The 22546-nt window shown below is 37.4% G+C and overlaps 1 protein-coding gene across 1 annotated transcript in view; it reads left to right on the top strand.

Moving 5' to 3' along the window:
- PELI2 (pellino E3 ubiquitin protein ligase family member 2) overlaps nt 1–22546 on the top strand; it is a 159647-nt gene that overhangs the window by 115828 nt on the left and 21273 nt on the right. Inside the window, exon 3 of the mRNA XM_019725779.2 lies at nt 21958–22059. Within this exon, the coding sequence (XP_019581338.1) occupies nt 21958–22059 (102 nt within the window). The remainder of the gene's footprint in view (nt 1–21957; nt 22060–22546) is intronic.

Here is a 22546-nt window from a genome sequence, read left to right as displayed (position 1 = left end):
AGCATTTCCATTTGCTGATGGTTGTCAGACTCTAGCCAGATAAGTCACTACTGGAAGATAACTGGTGGTTTCTTAGATTATGTTCTTTGGAAGCAAAGCGTGTGTAAATCGTTTGTTGAGGAATTGTCGTCAGAACGAAACAGGAAGGAAGTGAGGGGAGCAGAAGAGAGCCAGAGAAGAAGCTGAGAAAATGTGCTTCTAGCCCAAGCCTAGCCCCAGCCTGATCCCCAGGGGGCTCTGAAGCCTGGGACCACAGTTGCCCACCATGTGGCTGAGGCTCAGTCTTTTCTCATTACTTGTGGGCTGTAGGATGCTCCTGGGGAAGAGCATCATCTTCCAGCCATTTCTGAACTAGGTGGTTAAAGGACCTGCCCCGGAAAAGGACTCAGTTGTGAACCATCAGTGGCCGACACTCAGGCGCCGATTTCCCCATAGTGGTGGGGACAGGCACAGCCGCTCTGTAACGGTCACCAACAGAGGCAGTCTTTATAAACACAAGTTGACATTTGTACTTCTTAACCTTAGTGTTTCTCTTTCCATTCACAAATGGAGTTACCCTGCTAGGAAGATAGTGGCTTAATGTTTGTGTAGCACTTTGAACTTTAAAAAATCAAGTTTATTTTCTCATTTCATTGTATTCCTACAAAAATCATGTAAGTTAAGTAGGATAGTTATTGTACATTGTAATGCATGATGGTTAAGTGACTTAAGGTCAAGTAGCAGTAGTTTCCACGGGGCACTCTGTTTATCCCTTGGAACAATTCTGTGAGGTGGGTATGATTACCCCCAGAAATTGTGATGCAGGGAGGCTAAGTGACATGCCTGTATTCTCAGAGCTGGATGCAGTGGGCTTGTAATTATAACCATGTATGTGGCTCCACACCCTGCTTTAGTCCCACCATACCTTGCAGTCTCTGCAATTGGTAGGCAAAACCAAGTCCAAAACTCAAGTTTTTGACACCTGAAACTCTTGGAAAGAGTTACACATAAATGATGGGGCCATCGGGTATAAAATTTTAAATGTCTCAATTGTTTAAAGGTAGCATAGCATAGCAGGCTGAGTTGTTAACGCTCTGGGGGTTGCTGCATCAAAAGTAGCCACATTTGTGATATTTCAGTTCAATTTATATTCATCTCATATTCCTGTCTAGATTCACATGACAGCTTGAGACTCCAGGCATTGTGTACCATAATTCCCTTGTTTTTTGTGTGTGTGTTTTTTTTATAGTGAGGCATAAATGGATTATGAGGTAAAACTTGGGGAATTTTTAATTAACTTGAGTTGAGAATAACAAAGTGTAATAATATCTCGGGCATCTGGAGTGCTTGAGAGGATAGTGTGTTCTGGTTCAGTAATTTATTCATTTGACAAACACTTATTGAGTGCTCTCTGTGCCAGTAAGGAGCTGACAATTTATAGACAAGTGGGTAATCGCCATAGCAGAGGGTAAGGATGCTATAATAGTAACCAAACTTGAAAAAGGGTATTTAGGCCTTTAAAATTATTTTCTTAGTTAATGGTAGTATAACCATATTTTAAAGTAAGATTGCCCAAAACAAAAATGTTCCTACACTGTGTTCATTCATACCATCTTAATGGAATACCTATCGTGTGTGAAGTACTATAACCCAGCCCCGTCATTTGCCAATTCGACAAACTTTGAAAGAATTCTTAGAAAATACAATCATAGCATTGTTTATATGAAAACACATCTAACCTGTAAAGTATTTTAAGATGTGTATTGGTGGTCATGATAGAGTCAGTTTGGGAGTTTGGGTTATATAAGACAGAAATTATTATTCATTTCAAAATAAACATTCATTAGAAATGTCAGAAGCCAAGTGTGATTCTGGAGAAAGGGGGCATCTAGAATACATTTTATTGAAATTTTATTGAAAATATATATAAACTTCAATTTGTCCCTGAATCTTTTAGCAAAGATTTTATGTTGAGGCTGAATCTGCTTTTCTTATTTAACGTAAATTGTACATAGTTAGAAATGAAAAAACTTTAGAACTTCTTGGGAAGTAACTAATATATAGAATGAAATCACCAATTAGCCTAACCTATAACTTAAATAACAAAAGATTTTATTGCGGGTAGGTATCAGACAGTTCTCCCCCTCCTCCATCCCATATGCTCTGATTAATATAGGTCATACCTTTTTAAATGACAGCTTTTGAGAACATACACTATTCTGTTCTCTGTACGTAGCCTTCATCTTCAGATTCGTACTAGTATATGCTGTCAAAAAGTGCCAGATGCCTGAATAGTTCCTTAGGATGCTCTGCATTTTTACGTATTATTTATTTTGATGTACATTAAAATATATAGTGTTGTTTTTCCTTTCAAAATATGAATTTGGGTGTTTGTCTTTTTTAAATATTTGTATGCATATATATAGGGCCATATTTTAATAATATGTAGTGGATAATCAAGAGAAAACAGGATACGATTTAACCAACATTAGCTTTGTTGCCAATAAGTATGTTTTCTACTATGAGATGCCTACCAAGTCAAAGAATAGATGTACAAAATTGTCTTATAAAGTAGTTGTGTACTGTGTGCATGTGTGCTAGGAGCTGTTCTAGGTACTAGAGATAAAAGCAGTGAACAATACTGAAAAAGTTCCTACCTTCTCAAAGGTTACTTTCTAATGTGAGCTGGGAGGAAGACAGTAACAAGTAAAATAAATATCAACTATGAGGTGCCCAAAATAGTATTAGAGAGAACTAGATTGGAATACCACTAATATTTAATGTTATCAGAGGTGTTATAATCCAAGAAGTTGAATTGCTTAAGTTGAAATTTGTCATCACTTCAAGTGTTCTAGTTTCTATCTCATCAGGTCCCCCCTTGAGATTTCCGAAATGTATGCAAAACAGAGTTCTGTTTGTACCCATGAAGAATTAACTGCTACAGAAATTTCCTCTCTCTCCCTGCTGTAAAGAGCTGGAATACTGAACAAAATATATTAAATAACTGTTTGCAGGTATTGGACAACAGGAAGTTCAGGGCTTTGATCCCTAAGAGAAGAGAAATAAATGAGGCGAGCATCCCCACCCACCCATCTTACTGCATGAAGGCAGTTTCCAATCCAGACACAGGGTTGAGGAACCAGATAGCTCTCTGATCTCACTGAGTTGAAGAGTCAGAGATGATAGCTGAGGTAGCGAGGATTTGTGAAGGAGCGTACCAGTGATGAGGCGGCTTCATAGGGCGAAAGAGCTCTGGATAGCTGCAGAGGATGCCCCTTGAGTCCTTGGCTAAGTACTGCTCTGCTCATGTGTAGGGCAAAACTCCGCAAGGTTGGGAAAAACTACTGGAAAGCAATAGGTCAAACCATTTCTGTAGCTCACAAAAGACTGGAGATTCATTCATGTTCCCACCTGCAGAGTGGAAAGACCTCGTAATGCAAGGGAAATAGGATAGAGTCTGCAGAGGGTATCACCTACGTAACGAGGCTAAATTATCCCTAGATCAATATCTGCTCTGAACTTGCCCCAACAAAGCTTAAAAGCAAGTCTTGTAAGAGAAAACTGATCTGAAGTAACTGCCTGCCAGAACAAGTCCACCTTTACCAAAATCCAGCACCCCAAAACATAAAACTAACAATATCAATAAAAAATTACCAGAGATGAAAAAAACAAAACAAAAAACAGTAAAATACGTCCAATAATTGGGAATCAATCAATAGAAACAAACCCAGAAATTACAGATGGACTTAACAGACAAGAAGGTTAAGTTGCTACAGTTATATTCCCTATGGTCAAGAGTGTAAAGGAAAGCATGAATATATTGAGGAGAGAAATGAAAGTACAAAAAAATACCCAAATAAAATTTCCAGAGGTGAAAAATGAAATGTCTGAAGTAGAAAATACATTGGTTGAGGTAACAGCAGATTAGAAACTGAAGAAGGAAAGATTAGTGAACTTAAAAAACATGGCAATAGAAAGTATACAATATAAGGCACAGAAAGGAAAATGACTGAAAAAAATGAAGAATATCAAGTCGTTTCAAATATATGTAATTGGTGTCTTAGAAAAATGAAGGTAGGAGAGGAAAGAAAAGAATGGCAAAAATTTTTTTCAAATTGATGAAAATGATAAATCCAAGATTTAACATGCTCAGTGAACCCCAAAGAGAAGAAACATTGAGGAATACTACAGTAAGACACATCATGATCAAATTGCTGAAAACTAATAATGACAAAATATTGAAAGCACTCAGAGAAAAAAGAGGCAATATGAACAGAGAAACAAAGATAAAAATTAAAATAAAAAAAAAATCTTATCAGAAATGTTGCAAACCAAAAGACAGTGGTGATCCATCTTTAAAGTCCTGGAAGGGAGGGACAGAAGAATGGAGTGAAAAAAGGGAGACTGTCAACCTAGAATTCTATACCTAGCATAAATATCTTTCAAAAATGAAAAGAAAATAAAGATCTAGTTTAAACAAACAAAGCTAAAATAGTTATTACCAGCAAACCAGCACAAAAATAATGTTACAGTTTTCAGGCAGAAGAAAAAAATACCAGATGGAAATTTGGATCTACAGAAAGTACTTTAGACAAGATAAAGATGTGGTTAAATATAAAAGACTTTTCTTTCTTATTTTTGATGTCTTTAAAAGATAATTAACTAGTTAAAGCAAAGTGATATATGGGATTTATACCACATATAGCAGTAAATGTATGACAATAGCATTAAGGGCAGAAGAGAGGAAATTGTAAGATTTTTGTATTGTTTTATCCCGAGAATGCAAGGTTGGTTTATTGTTTAAAAACCAGTCAATGTAATTCGCCCTATCTACTGACTAAAAAGACCATATGATCATCTCAATAGATACACAAAAAAGCATTTGATGAAATCATAATGAAATCTCTTAGGAAATTAGGAGTAGAAGAAACTTCCTAACTTGATAAAGGGTGTTTATGAAAAACTTGGAATCTCCTGGGTGATGAGAGTGTCTTTTTGTTCTAATGAGTCAATTCTTGGTAGACTTCTGGATGGGGGCTGGTTACCAGGAAGACCAAGTCATGATTAGAAGCTGGGAACTTTCAGCCCCAACCCACCCCCATTCTCCAGAGAGGAAAGAAAGTGTGGAACTTGAGTTTGTAATTAATCATGCCTACATGATAAAGTTTTCATAAAAAGTATGGGCTTCAGAGAGCTTGTGGGTTGGTGAACACATCCGTGTGACAGGAGAGTGGCACACCTCAACTCTATGGGAACAGACGCTCCTGTGCTCGAGACCCTTCCAGACCTCTCCCTATGTACTTCCTCATCTGGCTGTTCATTTGTATCCTTTATTATATCTTTTGTAATCAGCAGTAGGAATTAAACTCTTTTCCTGGGTTCTGTGAATCACTCTAGAAAATTGCTGAATCTGAAATGGGAGCCATGGGAACCCTTAATTTGTAGCCAAGTTGTGAGTAATCTGGGGATCTACTACTAACGATTGATGTCTGAAGTGGGGAGCAGTCTTGAGGGACTGAACCCTTAACCTGTGGGATTTGTGCTAATTCTAGAAAGTTAGTGTCAGAATTGCGTGGTGTAGAAAACTCTTCACTTTTGGCATCACACATGTTGTGAGCATGAATAAAAAAGTAAAATACAGTTCTTCCCCTGTTCACCGTACACCCAGCAATTCTCTCGTAGGTATTTACCCAGAGAAACAAAAACAATATTCACAGCCTTATTCATGATTGGCAAAAACTGGAAATAATGTAAGTATCCATCAACTAATGAATGGATAAGCAAGTCATAGTGTATCCGTAAAATGGAATACACATAAATATATGACTGAAGAGTGCTGACTTTCCAAGACTGTAAATGAGACTACTCTGGTCACATAGTTTCATTCTTGAAAAGTTGCTTTGATAGGTGGCATCTTTAGGGTTTACCGTTCAGTATGGCTTCATCCACTAGATAGCAACACATTTATGATATTTGTCAAATTTATTTATATTCTGTCTCCCCCAAAAAAAATTAGAGGCAAGGCTGGTTTATTTTAAGCAGCAATCTACAGGCAGAGTCCTAAGGCATATCTGTCCTTTTATTTGTCTTCCTTTGGCTAGATAGCAAGTATAATAACACATCATTGATCCTGGTCATTTTCAGCTGCAGTTCTTGGAGTTTTGTTCTCTGTATCACCCAAGGAATAAGTATTGTGCTGTCTGCTGCGTGGATAGACCTTTTAATCAATAGTAATCATCTTATTGACCTAATAACCAAATCAGATCTGCATCCACACTGTACTCAATATCAAGCTGCTTTACTTTCGCCATGATTTTTTGATTATGTGTAAATGGGTTATCTACAGATATTTCACATCAGATTGTTTTATCTGAGGTGTTCCTTACCCCCTATTGTTGTGTTCAGCCTTTAATTTCTCAAGGAATGTAAACTAATTTTTATAATAGCTGAGGCTGAGTAAGGAAAGGATGGCAAATTCATCGCCATACATAGAATGCATTCTTACAATGGAAAATGGCATTAAAAATCTTTCCCACTGCTTTCCTCTTTAACCAGATTCGTAACGTCTTAGTAACATGCCTAAGGACTCGGTCAGTTGGTGTTGGGGCTGAGCCTCAAACTAAGTGTCTTGCTCCTGATCTGACATTCTTTTCAATGTCACATTATGTCTTAGTGCTATTGTCACCACTTGATTCTTATATAGTATTCCTGATTTCTTTGGATAAATTTGGATTCTCAGCAAGTATAGCCAGAATGTAAAAGTTTTAAGATAGAATGTGCACAGAAGTAAGCGTTTTTGTGTTTAATAACTTTTATTCATTTTTGTTACTGGCTCTTTTCATCTAAGGATTGTTCAAAAGGTTACTGACTGTACTATGCTAGATGCTTTGATTCTTTTGCCCAAGGATTTAATAATCTATTGACCCAAGATCTCTCTACTTACCCTTAATTTCTTTTAAATATACAGTCAACAGACAGATATTGGTGAACATGTAAGAACTCAGGATATAGAATTTTTATGAGCCCTTTCTGAAGAAATTACCAAAAGACAAATTTCAACCAAATAGGAGGTGAATGGAAAATCTTTGGCAAAGAGACTAGCATTTAATCATTGGAGTCAATGTGCTCTGTAGGACTAAAACAAGAGAGAGTGATTGCCACAGAATAGAATGTAAATGTTGTAGATTCTGACAGTGTAGAAATAATAAATTATAAAATGGGAGAGGAAGAGGAGAAAAGTTGAGATGTACTGTATGCATGCTAATATCCCCAGATTTTAGAGCTAGGAGACAAAAACTATCATTTAAAACAGAAAGATATAAATATATTCGATGGTTAAGAAAAGCAAACAGCAATAAAAATAAAATCAATAAAAAGTGTGTGTGGGAGGATGGTAGAGAAGAAATGAAAATATTCTCATTTATCATTGCTCTTATTAGAGAATTAATGAGTGCAACCATATTTTTGTAGTTGTACACAGAAAAGTAACTGCAAGGGTGGAAATAAAACTCTTCAGAGTAATCATATAAAGTACAGAACATAAGGCAAAGAAAGAAGCGACCATAAGGTGATAGATTTTTTAAAATACACTACAGAAGCTCAGAAACTGAAATTTAAAAAAAATACCACTTACAGTAGCATCAAACATGTAAAATACAGTTGATCCTCCTTATTTGCTGAGTCCATATTTTCAAATTCACCTACTCACTAAAATTTATGTGTAACCCCCAAATCAATACTGTGGCAATTTCCCAGTCATTTGTGGGCGTGAGCAGCATGGTGAAAAACTTGAGTTGCCAGCTGAGGTTGAACAAGATGACATTCTACCTTTTTGTTTCAACTTTCATACTATAGATAATTATTTGTAAGAAATGTATATTAAACAAGGTATCCTTAAACAGAAACATGCAGAAAAGAAGGTACATATTGCTCAATTGACAAAAATGTTGTGACCAGAGGTTCACAGGAACCTAACCCTGTATTTTCCCTTGGGTGTTCACTAATTCAGTGTTTGTAACAACTTTACAGAATGTCACCATGGCAAATACCGAGAATAGACTATATTTAGGGATGAATCTAACAAAAGATATGCATGACGTTTACACTGAAAACTATAAACCATTGCTAAGAGATATAACATATCTCTAAATATATGAAGAGATATACCATGTGCATGGATCAAAAAACTCAATATTGGTGTCAGTTCTTCCCAAATTGATTTCTAAATTCAGTACACTCCCAGTCAGAATTCCAGCATGTTTTTTAAAAAATTGATATTCGCTTGAAAAACCTGAACAAGCCAAAACAGTTTTGAAAAGGAAGAACAGAATTGGAACACTTACACTAACTGACTTCCAGACTTTGTTAAAGCTACAGTAATCAAGACAGTGTGGTATTGATGTAAAGATATAAAAATAGAGGAGCAGAATAGTGTCCAGAAATAGACCCACACTTATATGGACAACTGACTTTCAACAAAGGTGCAAAGGCGATTCAGTTGAAAATGGACAGCCCTTTAAATGGATGGTGCTGGACCGTTTGGATATCCTTGTGCAGAAATATGAACTTTGATCCATACCTTTTACCATGTACAAAAATTAGCTCAAAATGGATCATAGGCCTAAATATAAAACCTTCTAAAAGAAAACATACAAGAAAAATCTTTGTGATTTTGGATTAGACAAAGATTTCTTAGATACAAAACCAAAAGCATGATTCATAAAAGAACAAGTTGATAAATTAGACATAAAATTAAGAACTTTTGCTCTTTGAAAGAAATTGTTCAGAGGATGGAAAGACATGCTACAGACTGGGAGAGAATATTTGCACATCATATCTCTGATAAAGGATTTGTATTCAGAATTTTTAAGAATTCCCAAAACTCAATAAGAAGATAGCTTAATTTTTTTAATAGGCAAAAGATTTGAACAAACACTTCGCCAAAGAAAATATACAGATGGCAAATTAGCATGTGAAAAGATTTTCATTGTCGTTAGGAAAATACAAGTTAAAACCACAATGAGATATCACTCCATACTCATAAGGATGGCTAAAATTTAAAGACAACAATACCAGTGGTTGACAGGATGTGGAGCAAGTAACACTCACTTTCATTGCTGATGGGAATGCCAAATGGTACAACCAATTTTGAAAATAATTTGGCAGTTTCTTAAAAAGTTAAACATATACCTACCATATGTCCACACCGAGGTATTTATCCAAGAGAAAGGAAAGCATACGTTCATACAAACACTTATACATAAATGTTTGTAACAGCCTTATTTGCAATAGCTAAAAACTAGAACTAACTTGATGTCCATCAACAGTTGAATGGATGAACAAATGGTAGTGTGCCCTTACAAGGGAATACTACTCAGCAATAAAAGTGGTGAGTGAACTATCGATACAAATAATAATAACATGGATGAATTTCAAAAGGATGATAAGTAGAAGAAGCCAGATTAAAAAAATAGAACATAGTGTAAGATTCCATTTCTATAAAATGCTAGAAATTGCAGTCTAGTCTGTGGTGACAGAAAGCAAGTCATTGGCTGCCTGAGCACGAGGAAGTGTTTGGAAGGGGAGGATGTACTACAAAGGGGTGAAGAAACTTCTATGGGTTATAGATATGTGCATAATTTTTATTATGATGGTTTTGTAGATATATAAGCATGTCAAAACTTATCAAATTGTACATTTTAAATAGATGCAGCTTGTCTCTCAATTAGAGCTCAGTAAAGCTGTTTTTAATAAAAGACTGATAGCGATATAAGCAGACAGTATAGCATATATCTTGTACTTATCAATAAGCATAAATGTTCTAAACTTACAGATTAAAAGAAATGGATCCCAATGCATATAATATGACCTTTATATGCTGAAAACAGAAACTATATTTTCTTTGTAAGCACTCAGGACTGTTCAGAAAAGTGTTCAAGTAATATTTTAAATATAAAAATGAAAATCATAAATGTACTTATAGAAGAATGGAAAATTCTTAGCTTTATCTGGAAGTGAGGAAAGCCTTGCTAATTAGGAGATCCCAGGTAGAAACAATAAAAAATATACTGATATTTCATTGTGTACACTTCTAAAAAAATCTACATGGTAAAGGAACACCTTAAATAAAGTTAAAATCTAAATGAGGGGGGGAATTTGCAACAGACAATGGAGGTGATTTTTTAAATGTATAATGAATACTTACAAATCAGTAAGAAAAAGACCAATAACACAGAAGCGTCATGGGCAAAGGATATATAAACAGTTCATAGTAAAGAAAAAGAGATGCATCTTAAAACATGTTCCATACTCTGATTTCTCTTCAGATCATATTCATCTTTTGTCCTTTAAAAGATGTTCAACTTCAGCCGTGATAGTAGAAATGGTAATTAAAACCACAGTGACATCATTTTTCATGTATCAGGTAATACAGACCATAACACTTAATAACTCCCTATGAGTGTGGGGGAAACCCACTCTCATACACATCTGGTGAGAATTTAAATTGGTGTAACTTCTATGCAAAGTAGTTTGATAGTAACTGTCAATATTAAAAGTGCATATGCCACTTTGTCCAGCAATTTTACTTCTAGGAATTTATCCTATAGATATAACCTTCTATATGCAAAATGAACACGTGGGTATTCATTACAGCATTGCTTATAAAATAGACAATTTTCATTTTTTATTAAATAAATTTAAACATCTATACATCAAAAAGAGTGAGACAGCACTAAGAGCCAGGTGAAATACAAGTTGTATTTGTCAAGTGAAAGAAGCAAGCAAGAGAACACTGTACAATACGTTATCATTCCTTACATATTTTCTACGGTAGTGCAGACATGGATTTTCCCTGAGAGGATCCACAGACACTAGTAATTGCGGTGCTTTCTGTGATCCAGGACTAGAATTGCAATGGGCGTACTGTTCACTGGTAACATTTGGTACTTTGTGCACATGCTACCTGATTAAAAATATTCTTTGCCTTAGAAATCAATCAAGAACTGGGAGGACCCCACGATATTAAGCATTAACTCATCCAGTAGAGATTATGAATGTTTTAGTAATTAAAAAAATTGAATGTTATAGTAATTTTTGTGAGTTGGGCATTGTACTCTGGGTCCTTTACAAACATTATCTCAGTTTTTCTAGTAAACCTTGAAGATAGTTGTAGTACTTTACAGGTTAAGAAAGAGATTCAGTGAATATGACCCAAGGACACCCAGATAATAAGCATCCTTTTAAGAAGTTCAGTTGAATGAGGCTTGAGGAGTAATATCCTCATATACGTATATCCACGCTTCTACCAAAAACATTTATGAATGGCTTGTGTGGTAGCAGGTATACATCTTAGGTACATGTATGTTTCCTTGTACTTCCAAGGAAAGACAGCTATTGTCTTACTTAAAATTTTTTATATTGGGGTTGGAACTTGCGTGATTCCAGCAGGCTCAACATCTTGAAAATCAACTGCCAAGATAAATGTCTTTTGAGAGTAAATATTTTCATGTTTCTGTGTAACTATGATGTGGCCTTATTGAACTGGTTTTATTCCATAAAGAAAATGAGACTTCTTCAGCAGATGGACAAATTTTAAATCTAGGCTGAACCTTAAAAATAAAAATCCAAGTAATACAAGCAGAAAAATTGAGGGCTTTGCTTCTATCGCCATGAATAATCAATGGGGTTTTGTATTTTGTTTTATTTTGAGCAAGAGTAAATTTCAGACTTTTTATTCTTCACTACACAAGAGATTGCTTTGACAGCTGATAAACTGGCTTTTCTATTAAAATAATTATATGGCAGGACTTTTGATATGTTAGTGTAAAATCGATTTATGGCAGATTCAATTTATAGCATCTGGAAGTTTGCCTGCTCATGGCAACAAATTAGGGCTTACATTTACTATTGACCTCAGTGAGACACATACTATAAGACCCAGTCTTATTTTGGGGAAGTGTATGGTGGGTACCTATGTATTTTTTATCCAGCAGGTATACATTGTTTACCCAGTTAATGCATTATTAAAAAAGAAGTATGAAAATGAATTATTGAACAATGAATTTTACTTTTTCAATTTAGTCATTTTGCAAGATGCTCTATTTTTATTTATAATTCTTATTTATTAGGGTTCATTGTTTCTGTTAGCTTTGTTTCCTATGGCAAATAGCTCAGGTGTATGCAAATCCTTAAATATTCAGATTAGAAAACGTTAGATGTTGCAGGAGATAGATTCACGTGCATCATTGTCCATTGATCAATTAAGGATTTCCCTGTAAAGGTTACCAACTCCTGTTCTTATATGAGACTGCAGTTAGGTTTCTCTCTCTTTTTCTTTGTCTTAAGGTATACAACGAAGAGAAATCTCACCATTGTTTTCATTTTCATTGAAATACTTCTCATTTCACAAATACATTGCATCTTCTTCATTCCCTCTCATGCCCATTCTTGCTCATGTCTAGAACCACAAAATGTTCACAAGCCAACGCACTCCTGTTTTACAGAATGAATTTGTTGGAGGTCAGTTTTCCCACCTCTAACCAGACGAGTATGGCCCCACCCTTCTCCAGGTGACCATGGGGTGGCCTTGCTGCAGGGTTCGACTCTGGGGTAGCCGGCCGTTCTGACATCTGCCGTGTGTGTGGAGATGCGTAAAGTTCCATTCCAGAGCATTGTCTTCAACTTTCAGAACTGCACCCCTTCCTTGCCTTGTCCTACTTTGTGGGAGCTGCCACTCAGAGTCAGTGTGGGGAGATGTCTGCAGGGTCTACACTAGACTGTGTACTTTCAAAGTCACCATTAGAAATGGGCTGTCATTTATGGTGAGTAGTACACAGCGTGCGATTGGTAAGGTAACATAGTTATAGGTGTGTGTCCTAGTCACAGCATCCCTGTATGGGAAAACTACACTTCACCCCTACTTTTTAAGAGAGATGAGACAAATAAAATAACTGAAAGAGGAGATTGTACATTAGGTTAGCTTAATAGGTTTTTAAAGTACCATGAAATAATCTATACAAATTTGGATCTGAACCTTTCAGTTGTTCAGCACTTTGTGATAAACTGGGTGGATATAGAGGGAGCTACAGCATCTTTGCCCTTAGTCAGCAGTGACTTTCCTGGACATAGGACCATCACTTGTAAGGTGACAAAACTGAGGCCCAGAGTGCGTAAGTTGCCTAGAATCCCACAGCCAGTCAGTCAGTTGTTGGTAGAGTGGGGATTCAGCCTGCTCTGTACTGTGAACCATGCAATACCCTGTCGCAGTCGAAGGCTGATTTAAAAAGATGGCAGTTCCTGCTCTCGAGGAGCTTTCCATCCAGGGTAAGTGGTACAGTTCCTGGGACAGATCTCCACTCAGCACATGAATGTGCTTTGCCCACCTCTTCTACTGCAGTGCTCAGTGGGTCCTGTTTTCAGAAATATATCTCAGTCAGGTCATCTCTTGTGACTAGTACCTCCAACCAAATCCAGCTTCAGTGGAATTAGGAGTGACCCCAAATTAGAAACAGGGTCTCCTCAAACGTTGTTACCCGCTCTGCACTTCTGTTGGCTGCACTGACCGCCTCTGCCCCAGGCCCTGTCCAGCACTGCCTGGAGTGGGTTCTCTGCCAGGCTTTATCGAATAGCTCAGTGAGCCGATCCCAGACGGGCACGGCAGTGGCCCAAAGCCAAGTCCAAAGCCATTGCCTCTAACAAATAGGCTTATCATTTTGATTTATTTGTTGCATGAAACACTATTGATTTTGATGAAATCTAACTTAGCATTTGTGACTTTCTCATAATAGCTGTGATTCTGTGTTTGGGCATTTATTTGAAATATGGAGTATTGAAAAGATAAAATATTTTAAAGAGCATGTTCATGCAAAAATCAATTATGAATTCCTTTAGCCACCTCCTGTCCTTAGAAATAGCACTCATACATATTTTATACTTAAATTGACAAGGATGGCAGAGACCTCATCTTCTCTGTAACAGCTTGAACCAGACTGATTGAGAATTTATTGCCTAATTATACTTGTCAGCCTGACATAAAAGTCATTAGTTCTGGAAAAACATGTTTGTCATACTGGGAGTATCTCTAATTAATATAGTCAATATCTAACATATATTTAAAGCTAAACAGAATAATTTCCAAAGTGTGTGTTATAGCCTAAAAGGAGCTGATGGTAAACCCCAGTGGGTCATGAAGAGGTGCTCTAACTACAGGTTTGTATTTGAGGAGAGACAAAGCCATGTACTATGTTGGTCCCTCTTCTGATGAAATACAAAGATAATAACTGAAGACTCAGGGAGGTTATGTGATTTCGTTAACAGTTGGTGAGTGACTGAACTAGGATTCAAACCGGGGGTCCAGTGTATTTTTTCCTCAGCATCAGACTCCAGTAGACGTCATCACAAGTTGATCTCTGCAATGTCCACACATGCTTTCATTCTCCCTTCCTAACGTACATGTAAACTTGGAGTTCAGCAGGATAAACCAGGTGTCACACTGAGACAACCACCTGACATGAGTGTTTTCTATTGCCCAGTGTTCATCCATGTGCTGGGTTATCAGTGGGAAGTGCAGTGAGGTCACACGCTGCCGTGACCTCCTGGGGCAGCTCCCCTGTAACCATATATGCTAATACCCTGGAGTACCCTGCCCCCAGCCAAACCCCCCGGCATCACAGTGTACACAGGGCTACGTAGTAAAATTATTCAGCAGTTATTTCCAAGCCGCTGCACAGCTCACAGCACTCATTCATTTGCTTGTAAATGTGCACATTTCTGCCATAAACATAAACATCAGAAGTTGTTTTTTGAACTAAAAAGGTTCGATTCATTGGTCCCATTCATTCCTACCCCCAAACAGATTTCCATTATTATGTGTTTTCCATACCAATTAAAATGTTGTTTCTGTAGCAATGCACCCTATCATAGAATGCTTGTATTTAGTAACCAGGAGGGCTGTTGGAGGCCAGTGTAGTTACCTTTCCATTTTATCAGGTCCTTTGCAGCCGTAGTTTTGCAGTTATTTATTTAAATTGTAGGATGAGCTGAAATACTAACTTACAAATTAGAATTAACAGTTAAAGTGGCTGAAAATGAACTTGCGTAAAACATGCAGAATTGGCTGTCCTTACTCTACTATGCCTTATTAAAGAGTGCTGAGTTGTGGACATCATTTAGAAAGCTGTTGAGAAAACAAGCTCGTACTATGTTTCTTGGTGGACCCCAAAAGTTAAAGGGGTCACTACCTCCTTAGGTAGAGTGTGCAGGACATTTCCCAGGACTGTCCCCATCGGGTGGGCTGCTAGAGCATCTCTGACTTCTTTCTGAGATGTTTTGTGGAAAACTGAAAGATGGGGTGCAGTGGACAGCATCACAGAATACCACCACATTTGAACACATGATGCAAAGCTCTTCGGAGCAGCTCTGTGAAAACTTGAGATGTATCTGGTAAAGGTTCCTTAAATGCATGAGCCACACCAGCTATCTGGCCCTCTCTTTGGAGAGGCAAAAACAACACTAACTATCTACTTACAGAGGAGAGAAACTATGCAGAGTGCTACTCTTTCCACAAATACATTCATTTAATGTAGCCAGACACTGTGTAACCCAGGAGCAAAACCGCGGTGCTGTAATAATCAGCATCCAGGACATCTAGACAAGAGGGATTGTTAAATTCTTGAATCATTTGGTTCTAAGACAGACTAATAGAAAAATTCGATGTGTATTTGAAGAAAAAGAATTTTATTTCATTTGAAACTCATGTTCTGTCTCTCGCTAGCTCGCTCGCTCGCTCACATACACACTCACACACGTTCCCTTAAACGAGGCTGAGGCTAGTTTAGTAAGAAATGCCCCGTTGGCATATGTAATACATGTGGTTTGCCAGAGTTTGACTTCATAACTTCTAACAGTAACTAGTTATCTTCTTCTCCAGTCTTCCTAGTATCAATTCTATTCCTGTTCCAAATATGTAAGGACTAAAAATTGTCCATGTGACATGCTTGGTGGCCTTTGCCTCTGAAAATGCTTCAAGTGCTTTACATATTCCTTTTATATGTTAATCTGTAAATACTAATATAAAATTTTCTTCACATCTCAGTCATTCAACAACAGAAGATTATCACAGTAAAAATATATACTTGCTCTAACCACAGAAAACCTTCAATGTATATTCAGAAGCACTTGAAACTTCCGTTAGAAACACAGTCTGTGTTCAGTGTAAAAGCACTGTGCTACCCCCTCCCTATCCTGTGCCCTCGAGTGTGGGTAAGGTGAACACACAATCACCACGATGTCTTCTGTGAGTTATAAATATTAACAAACCAGAAAAAAAAAAAAAATGCTCTGGCACAAACAGGCCTTGAGAACTGGTCCAGCTGTCTTTTGTTGTGTAGCTAACTACTGCAAAACGCAGTGGCTTAGCAAAAACCACTTGATTTTATTCATAATTTTGTGGGTCAGGAATTTGGGAAGGGTTCACATGGGCAGTTTGTCTCTGATTCACATGGCTGCTGGACCTGGAGGACTCATTTCCAAGGTGGCTCCTTCACCCACACATCTGGGTCTTGGTTCTCCGTGGCCTCCCTCTCCCCACGTGGCGTATCAGGCTTCAGGGCCTCTCCTGGGAGCTTGGGCTTTTTACATGATGGCTCAGGACTCCAAGAGCGAGTGTTCAGGGAGGCAGGTGGAAGCTGCAAGCCTTCACTGACCTAGCCTCGAGGTCCCACATGTCACTGCTGCTGTGTTCTGTTGGTCAAGCAAGTTACTAAGGGCGACCCAGATTCAAGGGAGATGAATTAGGTCGCACTTAGTAATCTCCGAGGCAGAAAGTTACGGGCTATAAAGGAGCTGATGGTAAAACTCCTTGGGGGGAATAAATCAATTTTGTAATTACCAGTTGCCCAACAACTACTTGGTTTTTGAGGAGAAAAAGTGAAATGTTACACATGGTTTGTTCTACTTTGTATTTGATTTTTGCCTGAATGCGGTAAAATCAGTGAGCCTGGCTTTGGCTCACCAGTAGATGAAGTAATGATGCTAATTGTATACGGACAACAGTGGCAGGAGAGGGCTCTGAGATGACACGAAGCTTTTAAGTCAGGCTGCTTGGGAATATGGTTGTGTATTGACTGAAATAAGAAACCCAGGAGGAGTAAAACGTTTGGCCCAAACAATTTAATAATGCTTTCGACTACGTGTAACAAAATACCCAATCAAAGGCAACCTAAAACCCTCATTTCTCTCATCAAAGTCTGGGGCAGGTAGTTTCAGATTTGGTTCAACTCAAAAGATGTCAGGGTCCAGTCCATTCCTCTGAGGGCCTTTGACCTTCCTCTCACATGGCAAGGCCACCTCACCTCCAAATACCACATTCATTTTTTGTTAATAGAGAAAAGAAAGAATGTATGTCTCTTGGTATCTCCCATCAGGAGCTTCACACTGGTCAGGAGCGGGTCATGTTTCCATGTGCTAGCGTCACAGGAGAATGGGAGAGCTGGTCATGGCATTTTCAGGCTTTTTCAGCTCTCCCAGCAGGCAGAAGGACATTAGGTAGGTAACCAACACTATCTGCCACAGTGATGAATTCTATTTTCTCTCACTACACAGTGGCTAAAAGCTCACTTAGCAGCCTTATAGAGCTTGAATTAAATGGGCTAAATCATAACTATGATAAATGAGTGTTTTCCAGAAACCACTTTTGCAGTGGGCTTTTTCCCTTTTACTTTGTAATTGAGAGCTAACCCCGCTGCTTCTTAACAAATAAAAGACTTGATTATTTCCCTTATACTTTTAAAATATGAATGAAAGCTCTCGGGCTGCCATAAAGACATGTATCCATCCCGTTACGCACCTTGCAGAATTGCCTTTCTGGTGTCATTACACACTGTACATCTTTATAAGTGGCTTTCTGTGTGTACAGACAGGTTTCTAAGAGGAAGCAAAGGCTGTGGACATTATGAACCGTGTTTGTTTTAGAGTCTGCAGGCTTAGAGCACTCTTTCATAGTGAAAGTTGAATCAGAACAACCAATTCCAACTGTTCCCCTGAATGGCAGAGGATGGCTAAGTTGGGCCAAGCCTGTGATACAAGTAGGGGTAACACTAGGCAAATACAGATCTTCAGCTGGGAAGAAAATGTCTTGGCTCAGAAAGGGCCTGGTTTGAACATCTGAGCTTGCCGCATAGTGCTTAAGTTTCTCCGCTGGGTACAGAATCCTTTATTCGGTGGATATGTGATTGTATAATCTGTAATTGTCCAATGGTGATATTTTTAACCCGATAAAATTCACATGTAATAAATCGAAGTTCAGAGTGTACCTTTGTATCTCTGCTGGTGAAGAGTAGGGATGAGGAGGGGAGACCGAGGAAGGAAGCTCTGCATCTCCTCCTGTGTCCGTGTGGGTTCGTTCAGTCACCAGGCATTCACTGAATGCCCGCAGGGCTAGGGGTAGAAAGAGAAGACCAGGTCTATCTTTGAAACACTCCTAGTGTTAGGAGAGGAAGTCAGCAACCTTGCCTTCTCCTCACAATAGAAAAGTGACCATGAGAAATCAGTATTGTCTACCAGGCAAGCTAGTTGGGCTCATTTTCCTTATAATTTTAACTCCAAATTTGAGTTAGTGTAGTAAAATCACATCGTATTGGGTCATTGTGTTTGAACTAAATTGTAGTGAGTGCCAAGAGAAAGCCTTACCTACTCTCATTTCTGATATTTCAGAAATATATTTCAAAGCATCTGGGTGCCTTGAGGAAAATTTTATTTCTGTAATACCTGAAATGATTGACTCAAGTCAATGAATCTGTAATTTATTAGAGGCCGTATTTCTGAAAGTCCTATTTTAAATGTTAAAAAGCATTGTTGAAAATTGGTACTTCTTTTTTTTTTTTTAATTAAAATTTATTGGCGTGACGATGGTTAGTAAAATTACATAGGTTTCAAGTGTACAATTCTATAGTACCTCATCTATATATCACATTGTGTGTTCACCACCCAGAGTCAGTTCTCCTTCCATCACCATATATGTGACCCCATTTACCCTTTTCTACCACCTTCTAACCAAAATTAAAGGCTTACTGCCTTGTAAACTTCCAGAAAGAAAATAAAAACTGATGTCAAGCTTAAAGTCACCTCTTAACTTCCCCCAACCACCCAAATCTGGCCCCACTCTAGACTTTAATATGCAGACGAGATTATGTGAGTCCTAATTCATGTCATCAAGGGAGGTCGGCACCTCTCCACTTATTTCTGAGGGTCCCAGTGATGGCCTTACGTTATGTACCCTGCCTTTGACTGCCACCTTATACTCCAAATCCCAGTCGTGGCTTAAAGCCCAGTCTTCTGGGGCCCACTCGTCACCATGCTTCTCCTCCCTGTGGGTGCAGCCTGTGTGGGCCCCAGGACGCCAGCGCTTAGGGCTCTTTACAGGTAAGCCTCCTCTCCTGGCTCGGCGTGAATAGAGGGACAGCTCTGCAGGGACTTCAAGGGGGTGTCACACCTCACACATCAGCGGTCCCTGCTGCAGGCGAGTGAGTGCCTTGCGTGCTGGCTCACAGCCACCCACCGCCTTCTGGGACTTGTCTCAGACCCTGCAGAATCTTTCCCCACTTCCCCATATCCAGAAGCTTCCAGAATGTAGCCTTCAGCTGGGACTTTCTTAACCAAAAAGTCTCAGAAAAAGTTTTCCTAGCACCAAAGCATTTACCTTTTCTAACCCTGGTGAGTCACATAGAGCCACCATAAAAAAAAACTGGCAGAAGTTTGAAATTGTAAATTTTATTTAATGGGCTCAACATTCAAGGTGTCCTGGATCAGGCATTCCTGGCCTCAGGCCCTGCACTTTCTGCCTTGCTTGGGGAGGCCAGGCAGGGCTCCGCCTAGATCTCTGTGCTCTTTGCTGTGGGCAGTACCCAGGATGGTGCCGCTTGCCCTATAAATAGCTTTCTTTATGTGTTGCATAGGCTTATAATAGTCTGGGGCACAATAATAGTTTTAGAATAAAACACCTCAGAAGAATTGGGTCCAGTAACAACTTAGGAACTATAAAATGTCTATTTCTGGTGCTTCCCAGAGTGGCCGGAAGGGGGAGGGTGGGGGTGGGCAGGGCTGTGCTAGGTCATGGGGTGAGCACCACGAGTCTTCCTGGGACACCAATGTTCTAGGAAATTCGGAAGAAATGTTTAAAAATTAAAATACAAGCATGTTGTGGAGTAGAATAGAAAATTTATAATTTTAAAGTAAGATGTTTTAAGCATGAGAAACTTTACTTTGGGGCTGCTCTCCCATACATCTCCAGGGGTTCAGGTGACTCTGGCAGTTAGGGCAACTTTGGTGGAAGTTTGAGAAACACTGTACTTTAGAAGGTACCATCATACAAAAATATGCAAGCTTTTAAAAGGTGTTCTATTACGGCACTTGTTAACTCCTTGTTCTGCAGATAATTGGCAAACTACATTCTTATTTTATGGAATGTGTGCCCAGAAAGTTGTGTTTGAGTCAATGTATTTGTAAATTGAATACTTGCAATTTCAATAGATATTTTTAAGGAACCCTGTAAGTTATTGTATAAGTAATCACTCCTTGGTTATTAGTTTTATGTTTGAGTTTAATAAAATTATTTTTCTTAAACTCAACTATAAGTATAAAGATAAATAAACATCCATTTATCTTGAATTGTAAATAGTTCTTTATTAATTTGGCTTTCAAAAAATGTCACATATCAATACCATTGAATTTACCTGACTCAGACCAATGAAAATTTAAGATTATATATGTTACAGGAGTTCAGTAGTTTAAGAAGTATTGTTTAGATTCCTGACCACATTAAATACATAAATTATTATTCTTTCTAATACTTGTATTATTTTAATGAAACATGAACAACAAAGCATCAGTTCAATAATGTAGTTTCTCAGGGCAGATGATTAAATAACCATGAGATGAACCAGGCTCACTTCCAACTTGATTGCGAATGCTGTACTATTACTCTAAGCAATTGTAGTACTAAAATATAAATGTTCAGACATTTTCATTAACATGCTATATATGTCCAGCTACTTCCAAATACCTCCTTGCTCTTCATACAGTATCATTATTCAGTAAATGTTTAATAGATAGGCTTATTAAAGTTTTATTATAGTTAATGTGAAAAAGTGGAAATGAAGATAAGTTAAAGTAGAATAGATCAAATGTAATCGAAATAATTTGGAGTACAATTTAAATAAACTACTTTGTTAATTTGAAAATTTCAAAGTGTGTAACCACATCTTAAGATGTGTTCAAATATATTGTTATAGAGAAAATAAAGAACAATATTGTATTATAGATTTCTAAATTCTTTGAAAAAGACTATAACTTTAGTCTAAAAATATAAAAGATAAAACTAACTTAGCTACCCTATTTATTAATTCAATAAATCTCTGAGTTAAGCAATTGCTCATATAAGATTTAAATAACATGTGGAACAAAGTATGATTATCATTGGGTAGAAAAGTGCATTATTATATAGAAATTCTTATAGAACATTTATAGTTTTTAAAGTGATTCTTTTACTATGATTATAATCTCTATTACATGGGAAAAATACTATAACAAAGTGTTATTAACTTACCTGTTGTGTGAAATAAATTTTAAATAAATCATATTAGTCTAAAAATTCTGTCACTGAGTTAAGGTAACAGAGAAAGTATATGTTTTTCTGGGAATATGATTTAAATCAAATCTTGCAAACTAATAAATTAACTTTGATTTAGTGTAAGTGAAATATCATTCATATTAAGATAGAATATTTGGTAAAACCAGAATTGTGACTATTGGCTGCTCTGTAATTCAGGGCACAGAACAAGGACATGTTCTGATTACGTATTAGGAAAATGCTGGCTTGTGTTGGGTTTTGCTGGTAGAATATCTCTTAACTGTAAACAATTGGGGTTAAGTTGTTGAAATGAAATTTTAATGAATTTTTATATTTTTTTATTTCTTTATTAGGCTATCAGCTGCATAGGTCAACACAGTATATCGTACACTCTGTCAAGGAATCAGACTGTGGTGGTCGAGTACACACATGATAAAGACACGGATATGTTTCAGGTAACATATTGCTTTTTTTAATGGAAGTTTTAGGACATTTTTCCTTCAGTTCTGTATTTTGAGATGTAGTCAGGACTCCTAGTACTGATGATGCTTTATGATGATGCCCAAGGGGAAAGAAGTGACGACAATATAAAAATTATTCCTATTTGGTTTTTGAAAAACTAAGAAAAAACTTAATTCTAAAATTAATTGCAAAAAAAGAAAAATTTATGAAAGGTACATTCTCAGATCTCCATGCAATAAAAATAGACTTTAGTAACCAGAATAAAAATTTTTATAGCCAGCCACTTTTAAAAGCCAACATGTTCAAAATACTTCCTAAATAACACTTGGATCAAAGAAGACATCAAAGTTACAATTACAGGCCTTTTTCAAAATAACTATGGGAACATTATATAGCAAAACTCATGAGATGTGACCAACATACTCATAAGAAATGCAAAAACGTAAATGCTTTTATAGGCAGGAAGGGAGGGAGGAGGGA

Source organism: Rhinolophus sinicus, linkage group LG03, assembly GCF_036562045.2.
Source record: "Rhinolophus sinicus isolate RSC01 linkage group LG03, ASM3656204v1, whole genome shotgun sequence".
Taxonomy (NCBI): Eukaryota; Metazoa; Chordata; class Mammalia; order Chiroptera; family Rhinolophidae; genus Rhinolophus; species Rhinolophus sinicus.
This window is presented reverse-complemented; position numbering and strand designations above follow the sequence as displayed.